At 34.2% G+C, this 19,989-nt stretch overlaps 1 protein-coding gene across 4 annotated transcripts in view; it reads right to left on the bottom strand.

Moving 5' to 3' along the window:
* LOC138306789 (uncharacterized) overlaps nt 1-19,989 on the bottom strand; it is a 37,860-nt gene that overhangs the window by 4,829 nt on the left and 13,042 nt on the right. Inside the window, exons 2-6 of one of the 4 annotated variants that reach the window (XM_069247273.1) lie at nt 10,199-10,381; nt 8,464-8,593; nt 5,443-5,463; nt 1,974-2,114; nt 1,217-1,387 (exon numbers count right to left, since the gene is read on the bottom strand). In XM_069247273.1, the coding sequence (XP_069103374.1) occupies nt 1,217-1,387; nt 1,974-2,114; nt 5,443-5,463; nt 8,464-8,593; nt 10,199-10,381 (646 nt within the window). The remainder of the gene's footprint in view (nt 1-1,216; nt 1,388-1,973; nt 2,115-5,442; nt 5,464-8,463; nt 8,594-10,198; nt 10,382-19,989) is intronic. The other 3 variants (XM_069247276.1, XM_069247275.1, XM_069247277.1) reach the window with 3 other exon arrangements.

Below are 19,989 nucleotides of genomic sequence, written 5' to 3'. Positions count from 1 at the left end.
CTTGTATTTATTTTTTATCAACTTGTTTTTATCCAAATCCATGCCACAGTGCCAAAGCTGGTAAATTAATATGTCATATTGAATCTTTATGATATTGTTAAAGCAAAATTTAAGATTTATTTCATAATGAAAGGAAGCAATATTATCATAACAACTGAGCTGCCTCTGTCATTCTGTCATTAAATATTACAGAGTTACCAGTCCCTGACAAGTAGGTATCCATTCAGACGTCATTATTTTGTTAGCAAAATTCATCTCATTTTCTCTGAGGAGTAAGATGTTACTTTCGGTAACACATAACATCACAATCAATACCTTCCTGCAAGGGCAGATAACTCTGTAATTTACAAATACAGAATCAAAATTTGTAGCTTTCTCGAGATAATCAAATTGTTCATATAAGATCATACAAGAAAAGAATCAAGATGTCACTTCACAACCTCAAAATGTAAGTCATCTTTTCCACCACCAGTATCAATAGGATTGATATCTTCCCCATGCATCCATGATCATAACATGCAAGCTCAAAAATTTTAGGTTGTGCAAAAAACATTTTTTATGTAGTGTATTTCAACCTATAGTTGAAAGTTGGAAAATTCTTAATATGGTTCTAGTGTCATAGTACATTAAATTACCTATTGAAATATCAACTTTATTTATCTGAAATTGATTGCGAAAAACAAATGCATCTTCCGTTATACAAATCACTTTTGATGCCCCAGATGTAACAATTGTAAGTGCAGAGAGGTCTTCGTGTGAGAGGAAATCGGCGTGGGAGAAGAGAACTTTTGTGATCAGGCATTTGACCCTTAACTTTTCATGTCAGTGTCAGGGATTGAACCCTGCTGACTAAGTGAAAGACGAATGCCTTAATCGCTAGATTTAATACCCTAAATTTAAATCGCCTATTAAAAGTATTTGATACGGATCCAATCTTCAAGCAATGCCAATTACATCAAATAACTTTTCCTTGGGTCGGTGTAAGGTGCTACAACTTTGGTAAATTTTCATTAGTATAAACATTGTTAATGAACATTTTTAAACATCTAATTTTTAAAAAGGAAGATATTTAAAAAACTGAAAATTTGTTATTTAAAATTAATGAATGAATCATGTAAACTTAGAAAACAAAAACAAGAAAATTAAAGGGGAAAAAACGAATGAGAAACAAAATTTGGAAATCTGATTAACATCGTGATCATATGTACTAACTGACCTGTCCTTTGACTTATCTGCCCTTGAGTAGGGATCAGGTTGTGCTATTCGGTGTTTGTACGGACCACTACCCCGATGAACCATCGGACCGGGTGGATAGTAAGCATGCTCTACATGGTGGTTAATAGCGTAAGGTGGAAACCGACCGCTATCCGAGTCGGAATCTTTTTCGCTGAAATAAAAGTTTGGGTTAATCTACAAGGAAAATTCATGCAATAAGAAAAGGATTAAAGTAAAACCTCTGTCCTTTCCAATTTCTTGTTGACGTCAGGTTAAGTTTTTTTTTACCCAATTCAAAAACAAGGGGAGATGATTGAAATGGATATTTCATTACTTTTCCAAGAACCCTTCAGGGACCTAATTCAAAAATTGATGTTTTAAGGGAATGATATCTGGTGTAACACACATGTACATGTGTATTATATACCCTTAATTTCCTTGTTGCAGCCCATCATACAAATCAAGTTTTGAAGTTATATTCAATTCTTAGCCTAAAGATTTTTTTTTTCAAAAATGGTGAAATTAAAGAATTTTAAATGTATTTTTTTAAAAGTATCCCAAGGAATTTTCATTTAAAAAAAAGTGAATATTTGAAATGAGGACTTCAGGAATTTTACTACATATACCTCTGTTTTAGAATTTTAGATATAATTGTTACTGGTATTGATAAAATGTATCAAAAATAATTTAAGAATCGGCCAAATGGTAAAGTATACTATAATCAGAGCATTATAACAATGGGTTATCTTATTAAATACCTTGGCAAGGGGAGTAACTCTATTTTCTTGGTGGTAACCTCATCATCTTCTTCTATACATAAAGGTGAATTCTTCAAGTTGAAGAAAAATTGCCTTATTCTGGGTCGAATAGTCTTTTTCCTAGGTCGATGTTGTCGGACCCTTGATATCAAAACTCAAAACCTTGAAATGCTCTATTCTGTATTTGTATATTACGGAGTTACCTGACCCTACAGGAACTGGTAGTAATTTTTATTTACATGTGTTACATCATCTTTTTGTGAGCTTTACATTTAATACATATGTAACTTTTTTAAGAGAAACAATGTAATTTTCACCCACAAAATAATGATATAAGAAAAGAACCAGTACTTATCTACAAGAGCAATAACTCTGTAATATGCAGAGACAGAATAAATACATACTAGCTTTTTGAAAGTACATTCTATTGTATTGATGGAAATTAAAACATGCATTGGTTTAACATGCAGGAGAGAAAGTGATTCAATATTTTTGCAGTAATCATACTGAACAATTTTGTATAATACAAATAGTTACAGAAAATGATTTACTGCTAAAATATTGCTTTAAAATGGGAAATTGGAAAGGACAAAGAGAAAAATAGCCACACACTACAAAACAGCTTTCTGTTAGAACAGTTCATTATAGTAAAATTGGACAAACATTCCCAAATCAGCAAGAATACTGCTACACAATTTTTCAAAGACTTAAAACAAAATAATAGATTGATAAGATAAGATGTTACCGAAAACGTCATTTCATTTAATTTCAAACTATTTTCACTTCACATTATCAAACATATAATTCAATTTTGCTTGTTACGAGCATTTTCATTGGCTTAAAAATTTACTTTATCAGCCCATAAAGGAAAAAATGGCGTCGCCGTTTGTAACGTCGCTTCTGATTGGCTGAGATGACGGCGTAATAATTTCATAGACAAAAGAGTCCCAAAATGAATTTTAAATGTTGAAGAGATTATCTTTAGTAAATTGAATCATAAGGATTAATTTGAATAGATTTTTTATGTTATGGAGATTTTTGTGTTATATCTCCATAACATAAAAAATCTATTCAAGTTAATCCTTAAATCTAATGCGATATGGGGAATATTAAAAAAATAATTGAATGATCAGATATAATGTTACTCAAAATGTAATTTTTGTTTAATTTCAAACTATTTTCACTTCACCTTACCAAACAAATCTAATAATATATAGGATATATTAAAGTGTGGAGGTTCAAAGGAGTTATTACCCTTTACATGCATTTGTACAGGAATTAGGCTAAAATTATAGAAGATCAAAGGAGTTATTCCCCTTTACATGCATATGGTCAGTTATAAAAAAAAAGTCACGGCTTATACTCTGGAAAATATGGTACTCTGTACATAATTTTTTTTCAAATGCAATTCTAATACCACTTTATCAATCATTTACTAAAATGATTTCAATCAAATTACGGTGATATGAAATTGAATTTGATTTACTTTGATGTCTTAAAGTCAGTTCCCGGAGGAAAATCACCATCTGTATCTTTTAACTATCCACTGTGATGTATATAAGAGAATAGGTCATAAATCACCCAAAGGTAATCAGTATTTGGTTTAAATAAGACATCTGAACTCAATTACCCCTGAAATTTCACTATGGATTGGTCCAGTGTCTGATTTAGATGAGACTAAATGTGTCTTCAGGGATGACAGGGTTAAAATAATACGACCATCAAGAACTGCTTCAATAATACAATATGTAATGGAAAGTCTTTGTCTAGAAACTTTAATTTGGACTTGTATGTTAGTTAAAGATAACTGAAAATTACATTATAAGGAAATAATAATAATCAATTAGTATATAATTAAAGCATTAATTAATTCGCTGCCTCCACCAAAAACAAGTTTTAATTTTCTACTGTGATTGAAGAAACAATTAACAATTTTGATATTATTTTTCACATATGCAGTATACTTCAAATAGATATAGAATAATGATTCTAAAATGTGTACATATATAAAATACAGTCAAACCTCGATGATTCAAACTTCGATGAATCAAATTTCTCGCAGTATCGAACTTTTTGTCTGGTCCCGAATTTCTTCACTATATAACATTACTAACTAACCCATGTATGAATCAAAGTTTTATGAATCGAAGTTCTCGATGTATCACACTTTTTTCATGGAGCATTTGTTATAGAATCATAGGTAACTGACACTCGATGATTCGAATAAAAGTTTACCTGTACAGATCAGGTGTTCGCCAATACCCCGCGGCATGCTATCACACCTGTCTCGCGACAGCCTTTTGCCGGACAATAGGGATTATATCGAGATTTAATTAATATCACTGATCAGGCCGATACCTGGTGCTTTGTTTTTACAAGCTGCGTTATCAAATCATTAGTACGGCAAAGATACTGTTAGTCGTGTTTTTTTAATGTTCGCCGCCGCCATTGTAAGCGGTTTGTAGAATTTACGGAACGGTAAATAGCGAGCTACATTATTAGGAGCTCATACTCAAAACTGTTACATTGCAAAACTTTGGCATACATACTGGAGCAAATCGATCAGTCTAAATCAAAGTTTTTTGTAGGTGTTGTAGCGCTTTCAGTTCCCCCTTTTTAGTTTTGTTTTTACAACGTGTTTTCGTTTTTATATATTCCGTAATATTAACCATCGCTTAACTAGTCAACAAACGTACACATGTACATGGGTTAGGCCTAGTACACGTAAGTCTTGTTTATAATATACATGTATTGCTAACGATAGCAATACCTGTGATTAATTGCATACTTCGTTTTTATTTTGTTTTGTTTGTTGTAAATACAGTGATTATAAAGTTTACTGAACGGAGACGACATGTACACAACTAGGCTACCACAGTTGGTCGTGGTAAAAAAAAATCGGTCTAATTTCAACCATGAATAATTCGAAGTCTCGATGTTTCGAAGTTTTTCTGACGGTCCCTTGAACTTTGATACAACGAGGTTTGACTGTAATTTAATAGAGAATATAAAAAGTTTTGTAAAATCAATACAATTCCATATCAATCTGCAGGTATCTTTGATATCATAACTTGAGTCTGTCTAAAGCAATTCCTTATTATATGAATTCATACAAACAACAGAATATTACAGGTGAATAACTATAGTTTGATGTCTTCTGTTTTTCAATTAATTTTAAATGTGAATAGATAGGCTGTAAATATATAGGATCACAGAGATGTATTAATATGAAATGATAACATGCTAAACATATCAACCCAATACCCTCTGTGAGTGTGGCGACTGTAAAGCTTTCTAAGTGCTCCAACATATTACTGTGAAACAATGGAACCTTATTGCTTTCCGAAATTATGTCCAGATATTGGAAACCAAAGAAATATTTCATAAAATTGTCTAAAATAAAATTCAAATTTCAGAACTAGCTGTATTTTAACCAAGGTTCCATTGTGTTTTTGAAATAACCTCTTACATTGGTCTCTTTTTAGGGTCCCTGTTGATGTACAAGGGAGATAATCAATACCCATGTTTGAATAAAGTAGACTATTAAACACAAAGGGAGATTCTTCATGCTAATCTTAAAATTACAAGAGATCCCAGAGGGATCTTGGCGCCCACCAAAGAATGATCTATGTCTGACAATGGAAAGATGGAACTTTTCTCTACTTTTTAATTTTTTTCAAACATACTACACATAAAATTTGAGACAGATCGCTTCAGTACCTTTTGAGAAATAGCAGTAACAAACTTCAACTATCATAATCCAAAATGGCTCCTTGGCGGCCATCTTGTCGATCAATCGGCCCCAAATCGCAATTTGCACAACTAGGGCCCTAGGGGAACCTACATGTGAAATTTGAGAATGATCCATTCAATACTTTCTGAGAAATAGCGATATAAAACTTTTAACTATATAAATCCAAGATGGCTCCTTGGCGACCATCTTTTTGATCAATCGATCCCAAATCATACTTTGCACAACTAGGGCCCTAGGAGAACCTACCTGTGAAATTTGAGAAAGCTCCATTCAATACTTTCTGAGAAATAGAGATAACAAACTTTGAATATCAAAATCCAACATGGCTGCCTGGCGGCCATCTTGTTGACCGATCGGTCCCAAAATGCATTTTGCACAACTAAGTTCCTAGGGGAACCTACATATGAAATTTGAGACAGATCCCTTCAGTACTATCTGAGAAATAGCGATAACAATCTTTAACTATCAAAATCCAAGATGGCGGCCTGGCGGCCATCTTGTTCACCGATTGGTCCAAAAATGCAATACAACTCGGGACCAAGGGTACCCTCCATGTGAAGTTTGAACAAACTCCCTTTATTAGTTCTCAAGAAATATCGATAACAAACTTCAACTGCTAAAATCAAAGATGGCTGCCTGGCGGCCATCTTGTTTTTCAGATCAGCCACAAAACCTGTATAGCACAACTATGGGCCAAGGGTACCCTCCATGTGAAGTTTGAACATAATCCCTGCAGTAGTTTTTAAGAAATAGTGATAACAAGCATTGTTTACAGACGGACGACGGACCACGGACGCAGGGCGATTTGATCAGATGGTGGGCTAAAAAAAAGGGGAGATAATCATGCTTTTTTATAGAATTGCTATAAACAGAGCATCCACATACAGTGGACCCGCGATAATCCGGACACCTTCGTTCCCAGCCTAAACCGTCCGGATTACGAGTTTTCCGGACTGCCGAATTCCGTGTTCTTAGTCAATTAAATCGTCACGTACCAGTTACTCCCCTTGACCTTGTAATCGATGATAGGCTTTTATGTAATATATACGTGTATCATAATTAAGAATTAATACTTTGTTTGTTATGTTTTATAGGTAGTTTTATATCATTACGTTAAAGATAGTGAATAAACGTATTTCTTCTTCAAAATACGAAACCTAAAGCCATTGTTAATTGTGTACTATGTATGCATATAGCTACGTATCCCACTCTTGATCTATAGAACGGCAAATTGCCTAACAAAGGGTCAATATCATCTACATTCTTGGCATAAAAAAACTATGATAACAAATAGTTGTGAACATTTTATGAACTCATATAATTGTTGTTTTGTATGTGTATTTTTAATGACCATTTCCACAAGTCTTTGCTTTCTGACCTACAGACGTTTGTAACAACCACGCGCCCGTTCACGTCTAACTTCGTGCACAATGTCACACACGTGTAAATGGCATATGCGTAGCCTTTATATCTTATACCATAGGCGATGAATTCGAATAGATTCACATACATTTAAAATTCTTATTAATTTTGTGAGTATTATCTCACTCAAGGACGTATATGAATAAATCCTTGTCTCACTTTATTGTATCCGATACTCATAGCGATATATTCTGCATGCGTAATAATTAAGATATCTACAGCTAGAGATTTAGATAGTATAAATTGTCTATGTCTTTGTTACAGCATACGTACCCGTAACCAAGCTCAAACTGCATGTTTGAGCGTGTGGCTAAACATATATTGCGTATCTCAATAACAACACTGAAGTTTGATCTCCTATAGAAAACCAATGAACCGTTACATGACTGCATGTACCCGTGAAAAAGGTGTTCATGTAAACGCCCGTGGCTATGACCTGGCAGTCGTCGTTATGACAACACACTCAGTGTCAAGTGATTGTGTGTATTGTACACATGACTGTAGCTGGCCTTGGATTTTCTCTGCACGTGGCGACAACAAATTGTCCGGATTATTGCGGGAATTTATTAACGAAAATGACATTCCGTTCCCAAAATGGAATTCCGGATTCGGAATACGAATTTCCGGACTAGTGAGTATAAATAACGTTACGAAAATCCGTTCCCTGACATTTCCGTTCGGATTGTGAGTTTTCCGGACTACCGGCGTCCGGATTATCGCGGGTCCACTGTATTTAGCAATAACTGTTATATATGAATGACCAAGCTCAACTTTTTTTTATAGACATCCTTAATTTTGTGATAGCTAGGTTTAATTTTTTTCCCAAATGATGCAGTACATCACTATATGCTTTAATAAATGGATAGCTTAATATCTTTCTTTTTCATTATTTAGCACAGCTAAAAAATAGATAAAAAAATCCTTTCTATACATGTAATATAGTTTACAAGGGAGATAACCATGGCAACCTTACCTTATGCTTAGTGTATGGAGTTCTAGCTCCTTGTAAATTACAATGGGAAGGTATGTTTTACAGAGGTAATTATCAAGTAAATGACTTTTGTTATACACTGGTGTATATAAGTATTTCGGTCATGTATAAAGTTATTCGATCCTTTGAGGCTGCATAATTTGGCCCCCTAGCTCATGTAGAGAAATTTTGCTGTATTGTTCCAGAATTTTATGCAACTAAAGAAAAACCCTTTAAAATATACATGTTTTAAGAAAGATGAAAAGTAGTGCTTTCCCCCAATTCAAAAGATACACTAGACCTGAAATTATTGAGTAAGAAAATCACTTATTGTGTGTACTTACTTGTGTCGCCGTTGACTGTGGCGGTATATAACAAGGGAGATAATTAGGACGAGACAGATAAGCAGCAGTATTATACAGGAGGAAGCCACGCCAATAACCAACTTCTCATACGTATTTAATTCTCCTGTCCCTGTGAAATGAAAATTCACAAATGATTTATCATTCGTATTTCAAAATAGATGCCATGGTACAATATTGGGACTGGCTATTCTATTGATAATTTAGACTTGAATTTGATGACATGTGCCCTTGATATAGGCTTGTTTTATCAATAGGCAGATATATGAGGTCATTTTTTATTTTTTTTTAATTTTTATGTCATATGAAAATAATATTTTTATGATAATGCCAATCTAACTTAAACTCTGACTAAAATCCTTTCTGGGTCACATTCTAATAACCTTTCAACCTGACCAATTGAATGACTACAAGTAAATTTCATGACGAGGATGAAATAGTTTGCAGGTGCTGTCAGAATCATTTTCATGGATGTAGTTATCTCACCCAAAAAGCACAAGAATATAAATTTATTTATGTATATTGAGACGAAATGACGTTTTCTATTCACATAGCTACATGTAGGTGTAGAAAATATGATGCAATATACATCTAAATTATGATACATCATATAAAAGTCACCAGAACATGACCCCTTAGGTGATATAAAAGGTCACCAGAACATGACCCCTTACGTGATATAAAAGGTCACCAGAACATGACCCCTTACGTGATATAAAAGGTCACCAGAACATGACCCCTTACGTGATATAAAAGGTCACCAGAACATGACCCCTTACGTTATAAAAAAGGTCACCAGAACATGACCCCTTACGTGATATAAAAGGTCACCAGAACATGACCCTTACGTGATAGAACATGACCCTTACGTGATATAAAAGGTCACCAGAACATGACCCCTTACGTGATATAAAAGGTCACCAGAACATGACCCCTTACATGATATAAAAGGTCACCATAACATGACCCCTTACGTGATATAAAAGGTCACCAGAACATGACCCTTTACATGATATAAAAGTTCACCAGAACATGACCCCTTAAATGATGTTGTCAGATCCATTGTATCTTAATCAGACTCGGTCATTAAAGATAGGTTTGACTACATTTTATCAGTACACTGCATTTAACATTATTTTGAATTCTTACCTGGCTCTCTTTAAAAGTGTAAATGAAGTAATTTTGAGTATTGATCGGTCCATAATTTGACTGTCGACCGGTGCGGAATGTTTGCATGCGCGTTATATTGTTGACATCATAAACACCAGCGCACCAGACGCAAATACTGGTATTCTTTCAGCAAGAGTCTTCTTTGCCAGAAGTTGTGATAAGTTTAAGATTTCAGGTAACAATTTAAAACAGTTGTTTCATGCCTTTTCAGTCAACAGTCAAAACTCTTTCCCTCGGTGTTGGGACCAACCCTATAAACTATTTCCTTTGGGCTACGGCCTCGGGAAACAGTTCATCGGGTTGGTCTCACACCTCCGGAAAAGAGTTTCGACTGTTGACTGAAAAGGCATGAAATAACTGTATAATGTTTACCAGGACCCATTATCATGAAACAGCTTAGACTGAAGTTTTAGCTTAGCCAATAACAAATGACGTTACTTTTTGTAACATCTTCTATGATTGGGTCTAAAGACTGTTATAGACTTAGATTGTTTCATTTTGGGGCCGAGAGAAAGATTGAGTAACATTAAACTGGGCTTATACATACAGGCACACTTTGGTTGTGTTGTATCACTCCATTGGCTTGTGTTGAGACATGTGACATTTTCTGGACCAATCACGCGGTGGCCGAATCGTTTACATCCTATTGCGACAACAGTTCCCACCGAAGTGTTGTAACTACTGAGGTCTATGAGGACGTCTGTTGTCTGGGCAATCACGTTGCACGAAACTGTAACATAACAAAATAAGATAAATATTCATTCTACTTGCAAAAAATTGAATAAGGAATCAAGATAAAAGACAACAAGAGGCCCAGAGGGCCTGTATCGCTCACCTGGTTTGTAATGTCAAGTAATGTTCTGAATACATAGGTTCATTGTTCTTTCCTGAAGGAAAATTGAATATTTACCTCTACTTTCCCCGGGGGGGTCAGATCCAAAATTTATACAAACTCAGTTCCCCTTCCCCTAAGGATGTTTCTGGCCAAATTTGGTTTCAATCCATGAAGAACTCTAGGACTAATAGCGATTTATAGGATTAACCTCTAATTCCCCCATGGGGCCCTGCCCCTCCTGCCCCCGAGGGGGGGGGGGTCAGAGCCAAAATGTCAGAGCCAAAATTTATACAAACTCTGTCCCCCCTTCCCCCAAGAATGTTTCTGGCCAAATTTGGTTTCAATCCATGAAGAACTCTAAAACTAGTAGCAATTTAAAGGATTAACCTCTATTTCCCCTATTGGTCCCTGCCCCTCCTGCCCTTGGGGGGTCAAAGCCAAAATTTATACAAACTCTGTTCCCCTGCCACCAAGGATGTTTCTGGGAAAATTTGGTTAGAATCCATGCAGAACTCTAGGACTAGTAGCGATTCAAAAGAAATGTTGACGGACGGACGACGGACGGACTGATGGACAAAGGACGTCGCGCCACGACATAAATAAGCTCACTGGCCCTTTGGGCCAGTTGAGCTAAAAACCTGGGAAAAAACTCCTATAGTGACTGACTCAATAAGCACAACTGCGGGAAACTATATAGATACTTGAAATATGAAAAGTTGCACTTAATTATAATAGGGCCCAGTTTGGAAGAAATCAAATATTGAAATCTACATTAAGGTAATATGATCAGGTACCTTTGCATTTCACCTTAATTGGTGTCACTCCCATTATAAGCACCCCTCCCCTCTTCTGAAGGAATCAAAATTATGAGACGCCACATCCCATTTACAGATGTGTGATTTTTATAACATATATGGCATTGTATCCCATGTTAGAAGAAATTAATACTTTACCACACATGAAACAAGTGAATTACAATGCATGTTTCTCAATTACAACATTGTCATGTTTACCGTGACAGTTGAATGCGCCATGAATATGGAAAGGATTCAAATATAAAGATTTTTTTCGACTACAACTACATATTGGTTTCCTAATAAGCGCCCCCATTTTTACATTTTTTTTAAATGCCCTGAGCGCTATAATTACGATGAATACGGTACAAAAAATTGAGGCTTCAAATATATAGGGACATTTATATAGAGATAGGGTGGATATTGCATTCTTTACGGTAATAACATAAAAAAACCTCCTAAAACTTCCCCTAGGGTGTTTATTTATGCAACAGAAAATCAAATGTTAATGTGAATACAGCTGCACAATCCACATTGAGGATCTGTTAGATATCATTGATTATCGGCCCACCTCTGGCTAACCTCAATTCTCAAACAGACACCTGAAGTAATTAATTAGCATATTTACAATATTTACCTGTACACTCAGTTCAAGTATTAAACCCTGTGTGGACAGGTCAAATAACTTCACATTTGAATATTTTTATTGTTCTGAGAAAGAAAGGATGGGTTGTGCGTGATTAAAAGGAAAGAGGGATTTTGTCTTTGTTTAGTCAACCGTGACGAGTTTAATGTAAGGGGTTGTTAATTACCATCAATCATTGATACGTATGAGGTATTTTATGTACATGTACATCAAATTTAATTTCTTCAGAATTTCAAGCTATGTTCATGTAAAGAGTGGTACAGAAACAATTCAATGGATATGAATTGGATGATCTAAAACAAGATTTTTATCAAAATTTGATTCAATAAAAATAATGCTTTATGTTGAACCACTTTAAGATTTTTAATGAACGGCAATTAATTTATAGTTATTACATTATGTTTTATAAAAATAGATATTTAGATTTTTTTTAATTGCAAACTTGTGACATCCAAAACATCAAGGATGGGCAGAAGTTTTCAGCTACCAATTATTCATTGCATTATAAGCGCCCTTCTCCTCAACTGGAACAGTTGATGTTATATGATTCCCCCCGCCCTCATGGCACACCATCCCATAGATTGATCAATGTATTACAACTGTCAGATCCTGTGGGTGGAGGGGCAGGGGTACCCGTATTACAAGAACTTAAAATTGGGAGTCGCTCATATGTGAATCACATCTTATAATAAATTGCGTCTCAATTAAAGGAAATAAGGCATGCAGTATGCGGTGCGATCAGTATAGAGGAATAGTTTGATTATGGTATATTTTTCTTAAATATGTTGCAATTGTCCATCTATAACTTACATTTTGTTTCCCTAGTGAATGTCCTCTCTTTGTAACAATTTTTCAAGTGCCCTGGGTGATAATTATGCTGAATACAGTATTATATAAATAGCGTTGGGTCATTTAGTATATTTACTCGTTTAATTTATGTACAGCATTTAATCTATTTATAATTAATTCAACACATGTGTGATGGATGTATGCAAGGTGCAAATCTATCAACTGAAACACAATTGATATGTATGAAGTAATCTTATTGACATTGTGATTTAGAAAAGGTTTAGAATATATTGTATGCTCTAAGTTTTTATCAATGCATAATTTATAGATACACATATAGAAAAAAACATAATCTATAGATTTTCATGTGTTTTTAAGACTATAGTTTGAATTGTTTTAGTTAATTGTCCTATTTATAACCTGGAGCAAGTGTTATTTGAAGAAGTAAGAGGTTTTTGAAATGGAGGAAAGTCAATGCACTAAACAGGAATTGAATATCACGTACATTTCAATATAGAAAAAAATGTCAATAAATGTTATATAATTATGATTCAACAGCAGATGCACCAAAATCTCCCCCTGGCCAACACCAAAGTCAGATTCCATATTTTGAGAAACTTGAGTGCAATCTCTTCTTTAGTATAGTTTCTAGTTAAGTGTTTTTCTTCACCCTGGGGGTCAAAACTATCACTGAAAAATGGTTCAAACATCTACAATGTCATGTTTTGTTGACATTTAATTATTTGATGTTTATAAGCTCTGTGATGTCTATTTGACCTCCCTTCCTCCATCAACATTTTCAACTATTTTTTTGTTTATACATTCTGTGTTGTCTATTTGAACTATCTATACCTATACAAACTGTTTCATTTGTTTTTTATCTATATAATCTGTGATGTATATATTTGATTGAAATCTTCCTATACACCCACCCCCCTGTGTGTTTTGTTACATTCTTTGATGTCTATTTGACCTATCTAGATTCCTAAATAAACTTGTTTTCATGTCTTTTTTTTGTGTATATGTTCTGTGATGTCTTATTAACCCTACACCCTCCATAAGCTTTGTAGTGACATTTGACACATCAGACTTATGAAGCGGGGCGACATTTTCTGACAAATATAACCTAAATCGCTTCATTGGCTTGACGGATGGGAAACTAAACATTCATGTCCCAGCAACCTTGGTATTAGTGAGTTCTTATGTTATGGAGAGGAACGAAAGACTTAAAATAGAAATATTGGTGATAACAAGGTACACCCACACAAGTTGAATTATACATTTTTGTTTATTACTTTACAGTTAAACCTGTCTGTAAAAACCACCCAATGGACATGGGAAAAGTATATATTGCCAACAGGTTTTTATACACAGGTCAAATTTAATCATAAATTGCCGTTTGGAGACTCTAGTTTAGAAAATGGTCTTATATAATAAGCAGGTGGTCTCAATACACAGGTGTCCCTCCAGGCCATCTGATATATATGTAGCTAGAAAAGTGAATAACTTTTAACTTTTAAATTTTTGATATACCTGTTTGTTAGCTGCATGTGACTTAATTTGTGAAGCATCCCATAGTATATCAGGTCGACATTGTCTTTCACTGAACGTGATGTGTTACATATATATGATGATTAAATTGTGATAAGTTTTGGGAGGCTGCAGTATGTTCATGTTATGACTCCATTGTCATGATCAGAAATGGGCATTCTCAATGCAACCATTTGTGTGTTCTGGCTATATGTATCTTCTGACCTCAATTTTCTTAAGTTTATTAAGACATATATATATATATTATGTCAAGCAGAACTTTTAGTAGACTTGATAAGCTCTTACAGATGTATATATGTATCTAAGTATAAAATTTGAGATGAGTCTCAAAGGTGTTTTAGATAAAGTTTGTTTTGAGGATTGTAGGCCTAAACAGACATGCACATTCATTTTGGTATCCATCAATCATTACAGCTTTTAATTGGTAACAGTTTTGTTCTTACAACAATATAATGCCACCCACCATGACAGTCCAGTAAACAATTAAGACCATCAGGTAATGAGTTGTTGCTTAATACTTGATGGAACACCATCTAGTGGAGCCATCTTTTTAGCTATAAATCAAGTGACTTTTTGACCTCTTTTTTTAAAAAGAAAAATGACAAAGTGGGAAGAAAATTCTCAGTTGTAATTGTATTGTGTGGGCTTTGGCTAAAAATTTGAAATAATTTCCGATGGGAATCGGCCACAACTGGCTAGACACCTATATATAAACTTAGGCAGAGTTTAGTGATGGTTGATTCACGACCTTTGACCTTTACAGTGGACACGACAATAATGATTAATTATTGATTACATATATGGGAACACTTGTAACATTAAAACAAAGGTTGTAAATAAACCTCTCAGACCTTAACCAACTGACTCTAACTCACATGGCCGTTAAAACTTTTACTTGGGAATCAAGTGAGAGAGGAATTTTATCTTGTGCTGAAAGGCCGAGAAACAATATATCGGTAAACACAGGGGAAGGTTCTGTGTCAACAGTATACTACAGGCAAGTTTGGCCTAAAATGGACACACCCATGTACATCGTAATGCTGTTTTTTTTCTATTTATATACATGAACCTTATACAGTCTTACAGAATGGTCCTGGGGTGAGGATTTTAAAGTACTGGGTATGTGTAACTGTATCTTAAATAACATCATCATCATCATCAACACAACCATCATCATCATCACACAACCATTATTATCATCATCATCATCATCATCAACACTACCAATAATCATCATCATCATCATCATCATCATCATTATCATCACCATCATCACCACAACCATAATCATCATCATCATCATCATCATCATCATTATCATCACCATCATCAACATCACCAATATCATCTTCATCATCATCATCATCATCATCATCATTATTATAATCTACATCATCATCATAATATCATCATCACCATCTTTCATATTATCATTATTTAAGATTCTATTGTGGTGGCCAAGTGGATAATACATCCCAAAATATTACCAAAAGCCCTCCACACCTGGGTTACAAGTTTGAATCCCATGTGGGGTACGTAGTTGCCAGATAAGTTTGTAATGACCACTGGTTGGTGGTTTTTCTCTGGTAGTCTATATGGCTTTCTTCCCCCTACAAACCTGACACATCCTTAAATGACTCCATTTCTCAAAAGGACAGTGGTATAAATAATGTTCAAGATTCTCACGTTTGAATTTGAAATCTAACAAATGGAATGGAGGAAATCAATGACTCAACAATAAAAAAGAATTATAAATGAATTACCATAAATCAAAGTACCAAGCAAATATAAACATAGTAGCTGTGTTCAAATTCAACAATTTATAGTAAAACATTTAACATACAAAATGTAGATATATGTATACTATATTAGGTATTCGCCATAATTAGGGCCCCTCCTCTTTTAATATAAGCATACCCTCCTCTTCTCTGGAGAAGGACTTAAAGTTGTATAAAAGCGTCCACAACTAACATTTTGGTTCACCAATAAGCTCTTCCTTACTTGTTACAATTATTTAGGCTCCCTATGCTAATTATGGCAAATACGGTATATATACACAGCTGAACATATAGGCCTATGAGAACATTGGATTCATTAATGCAAATATTATCATGCAGTTATGCTGACTCATTTGCATATTAAATGAAGACTATAGAACTATGTCTAATCAATTTTCATAGAAATACGTATACATATGATATAACATAAAAGTTTTCTATTAAATATTTTAACATAGACATGGAAATAGAACTATAATTTGCACCCTCTGAACCTACTGATAAGAAACTAATGCATTATGTATAGGAAGTGGTTTCAATTATCAAAGTGCCTGCATATCAATTATTTATATGAGTATTTCCTATACACTTCAGTACCAACTAATATATGGATTGTGTACAAGTGCTCATTTACAGACGGGCGAAGATTGAAGTAATTCAGACAGTGTAGACAAAATATTGTCAAACAAGGCGATCTGCCCTGATACACCTGTTATATCATATATATATATATATGCACAAGGAAGTACACAGAATGAATTTCCCAAATTACTTAATAGATATACAAGTATAGTTGGTGGAAACTATAATACAAGTAAAACAAATAGAAAATTAATTAGACAGCATGTAATTGCAGTCTAGCTAATGATAATGTACGGTATGAAAGACATTATATTTCCTGATTATTGTCATCATTTACATTATATAATTACGAATACTATCCACCAAAGTTAAGATAACCTTTATGACCTATATATGTTCTAATTCACAGTCTGAGCAGCTTACACAGGTAACACATGAAATTCCTTAATTCTAGATTTTGTCACATTTACAATAATTTACTTTTCTCAATTATACAAACAATCTATTATAATAAAACATGTCATTATAATTAACAAAATATGTTTATTTAGTAAATCATTTAAAGAAATCTTGGGAAAAATTATATATTTTTTTGAAAGCTGACAATGCTTTCAGAAATGTGACTTAGTCTCCTTTGGCGATTAACCTTTGAAGATAAAGTGATTATAGTATGGTGTACACTGGTCATTCCATCCGTCCCTCGGAGGCAGTAGACGTCCAACTAATTATATCTACCTGTCTAGTCAACCTGTCCAGGTAATATGTTTACATATGTACATACCTGGAAAAAGTCTATAACTCGGTTAATATTGAGGTCACCCACTGTATATATATGAACCCCAGACGGCCATTGCAAATTGTACATCTGTATACAATGTCAAACTAATTCTGCATGTTTTCATAATTGATATGCTCAGAGGACATTAGGCAAATACCCTATACAGTTACAGGTATAACTGCATTACATTTAATGGGGCTCTGAACTGTGTGGCCGACCAGGACTGTTTTTCACTAAAGGTCGTAAGTCCACACGTAGACGTAAACGTACACGTTACAGATGTAAGTTACGTTTAAAACGTGTTTCACTATTAAAGGTCGTAACTTTACATGCAGCGAAGTTACTATTAATTTTACACGTAAATCTACGTCTACTTTGGAGTACACGTAGAATTTAACGTAACCCACTTCACAACATTACGCTAGTTTTCTGACTGAGAGAACATCGAATAAGTTTCCGGTTGAGTAGTAATCGATATTTTAGATACTTAAGCTGGTCATTTACAACACTGACCGTTCAAACAGGTTTAAAATCAACAGCAGACGTCTTTGTTGATTACGGATGCAATCACGTCAAACTAAAGGAAAAACCAAATGACGGATCTTTGATCCGGATGCATATTCACCAAACACTTAGAAAATGTGATTTTTTTTTTTTTTTTTTATTAGAAATGCCATGTCCTATGCAGCTGTAATAAATGTTGGATTTTTTCAGAACAATAATATTGTAATGGGACTAAAAAGGGTTTAATATAAAACTATGTAGGAAAAAATTATGCCTGTTATGAGATATATGTATAGCTATTATATAGATGTATCGTTACTCTACCGAAGAATACATGAGGATGAAAGGTTTAACAAATATAGATTTATTTAATAGAGATATAAATAAATCAAACTCTCTTGTTGAATGTTGCACAATGCATGATGTTATAGCAAATACACATTGTACATTTTCTGAATTGAATACACTGATTGAAACGATAACTAAGTAAATCTTCATTAATAATGAGCACCGTACATGACCCAAAGAATCTGTTACTTTTATCGTTCTAGCATTGACAGAAGTTTATATTATAGTAATCTGTCTTAAAACTATAGTTTACATAACATCGGAGACACGCAGCACCTTCCGCGGCTTAATTCTTACTATAAGTATCAATCACAGATTTCTTCAAAATTACATTTATTGGTGGTCAGTTGAATTAACTAAACATGTAAACAGCAAGATTAAATTACCATAATTTTAATCACATAAGAGTGTGTATCAATTTTATTTTTAAATACATATATCAATTGGTATACAGGTATTATTATCGTGTTGATTTCGATTATTAGCCAACGATTTGTCGAATTGTCATAATTTAGTGTTTTAAAGTAACACATTGATTTTGTTATTTCATGAAATCCATAATATGCAGAAGACGCTCAAAGCACAGATTAACAGATGACTCTAATCTCTATCTTGACGGCAACCAGAACTTTTTAAATTCTATAAAGGTTTTAATTTGGCCAGTCTTATTAATCAAAAAAACTCAGGTATAGTTTCTATAAATTCCACAAACATCCATACCAATAAATTCACACACCTCATTAGGGAAATTAAATTTGTTTAGATGGTCAAAATGGCAAAGTGTCACTAGGTATCTTTGAGTGAATAGCTCAAAAACGAGCAAACGGACATATGCATTTTGTAGCTCAAAATTAAGGGGTAGGGGTAACATATGTTGTTATTCTGAGGAAGCCGGAATATAAAAGCACCCGTCAAATTTGATCGGGTACCAAGTCGCATCAACCAATCAGACGCAATGTTGCAAAATCGATTTTCAGGCGTAAGTTACGCAAAATCCTACGTCTACGTATATACGTATGGCGTGGTTACGCCCTTTAATGAAAACACATCTTACGCACAGGTAAGTTCGGATGTAAGGTCTACGTTTACGTCTACGTGTAGACTTACGACCTTTAGTGAAACTCAGTCCAGTAAATTAAGATGTTTCGACAAGATACATGTATCACAATTTAGCCCTTCAACTTTAGGTCACGAGCTCGAATCTCATATTAGGTTGCACAGTTACCAGGAGGCACAATGAACGTTGGTTGGTGCTTTTTCTCTGGGTATTCCAGATTTCTTCCACCATCAAAACCTTATATATTCATGGCTTTTATATAGGAAATTAAAATAATCAAACCAAACGAAGCATTATATTTACTTGTGTGTAATTATCTACTGTCAAATCAACATGTGGCTTTACTTTTGTAACAGGGCGAGAGTAGTGTGCTGCCAGCTGGGCTCAAACCAGTGAACCTCGACTTACTTGTCTACCACTCTACTTACTTAGCTAAAGTGAGATTCCCATTTGCCCATTTGGGCGAGGCTAGAAGGCGACTGCACCATATTATGTAGAATTAAAACAAGCTATACACTTTAATTAGTGCAATGATTTTATAAATTTGGCCCCATTTTAAAAGTACTACCTGAAATTTCTCAATTTCTATCAGCAGTCTTAAAGCATTATGGTTTTTATGGGCTAAATAACGTTAACCATGAGGTTTTATACAAAACAAAACATTTAATTACTTAAG

The sequence above is a fragment of the Argopecten irradians genome, chromosome 13 (genome assembly GCF_041381155.1).
Source record: "Argopecten irradians isolate NY chromosome 13, Ai_NY, whole genome shotgun sequence".
Classification (NCBI taxonomy): Eukaryota; Metazoa; Mollusca; class Bivalvia; order Pectinida; family Pectinidae; genus Argopecten; species Argopecten irradians.
This window is presented reverse-complemented; position numbering and strand designations above follow the sequence as displayed.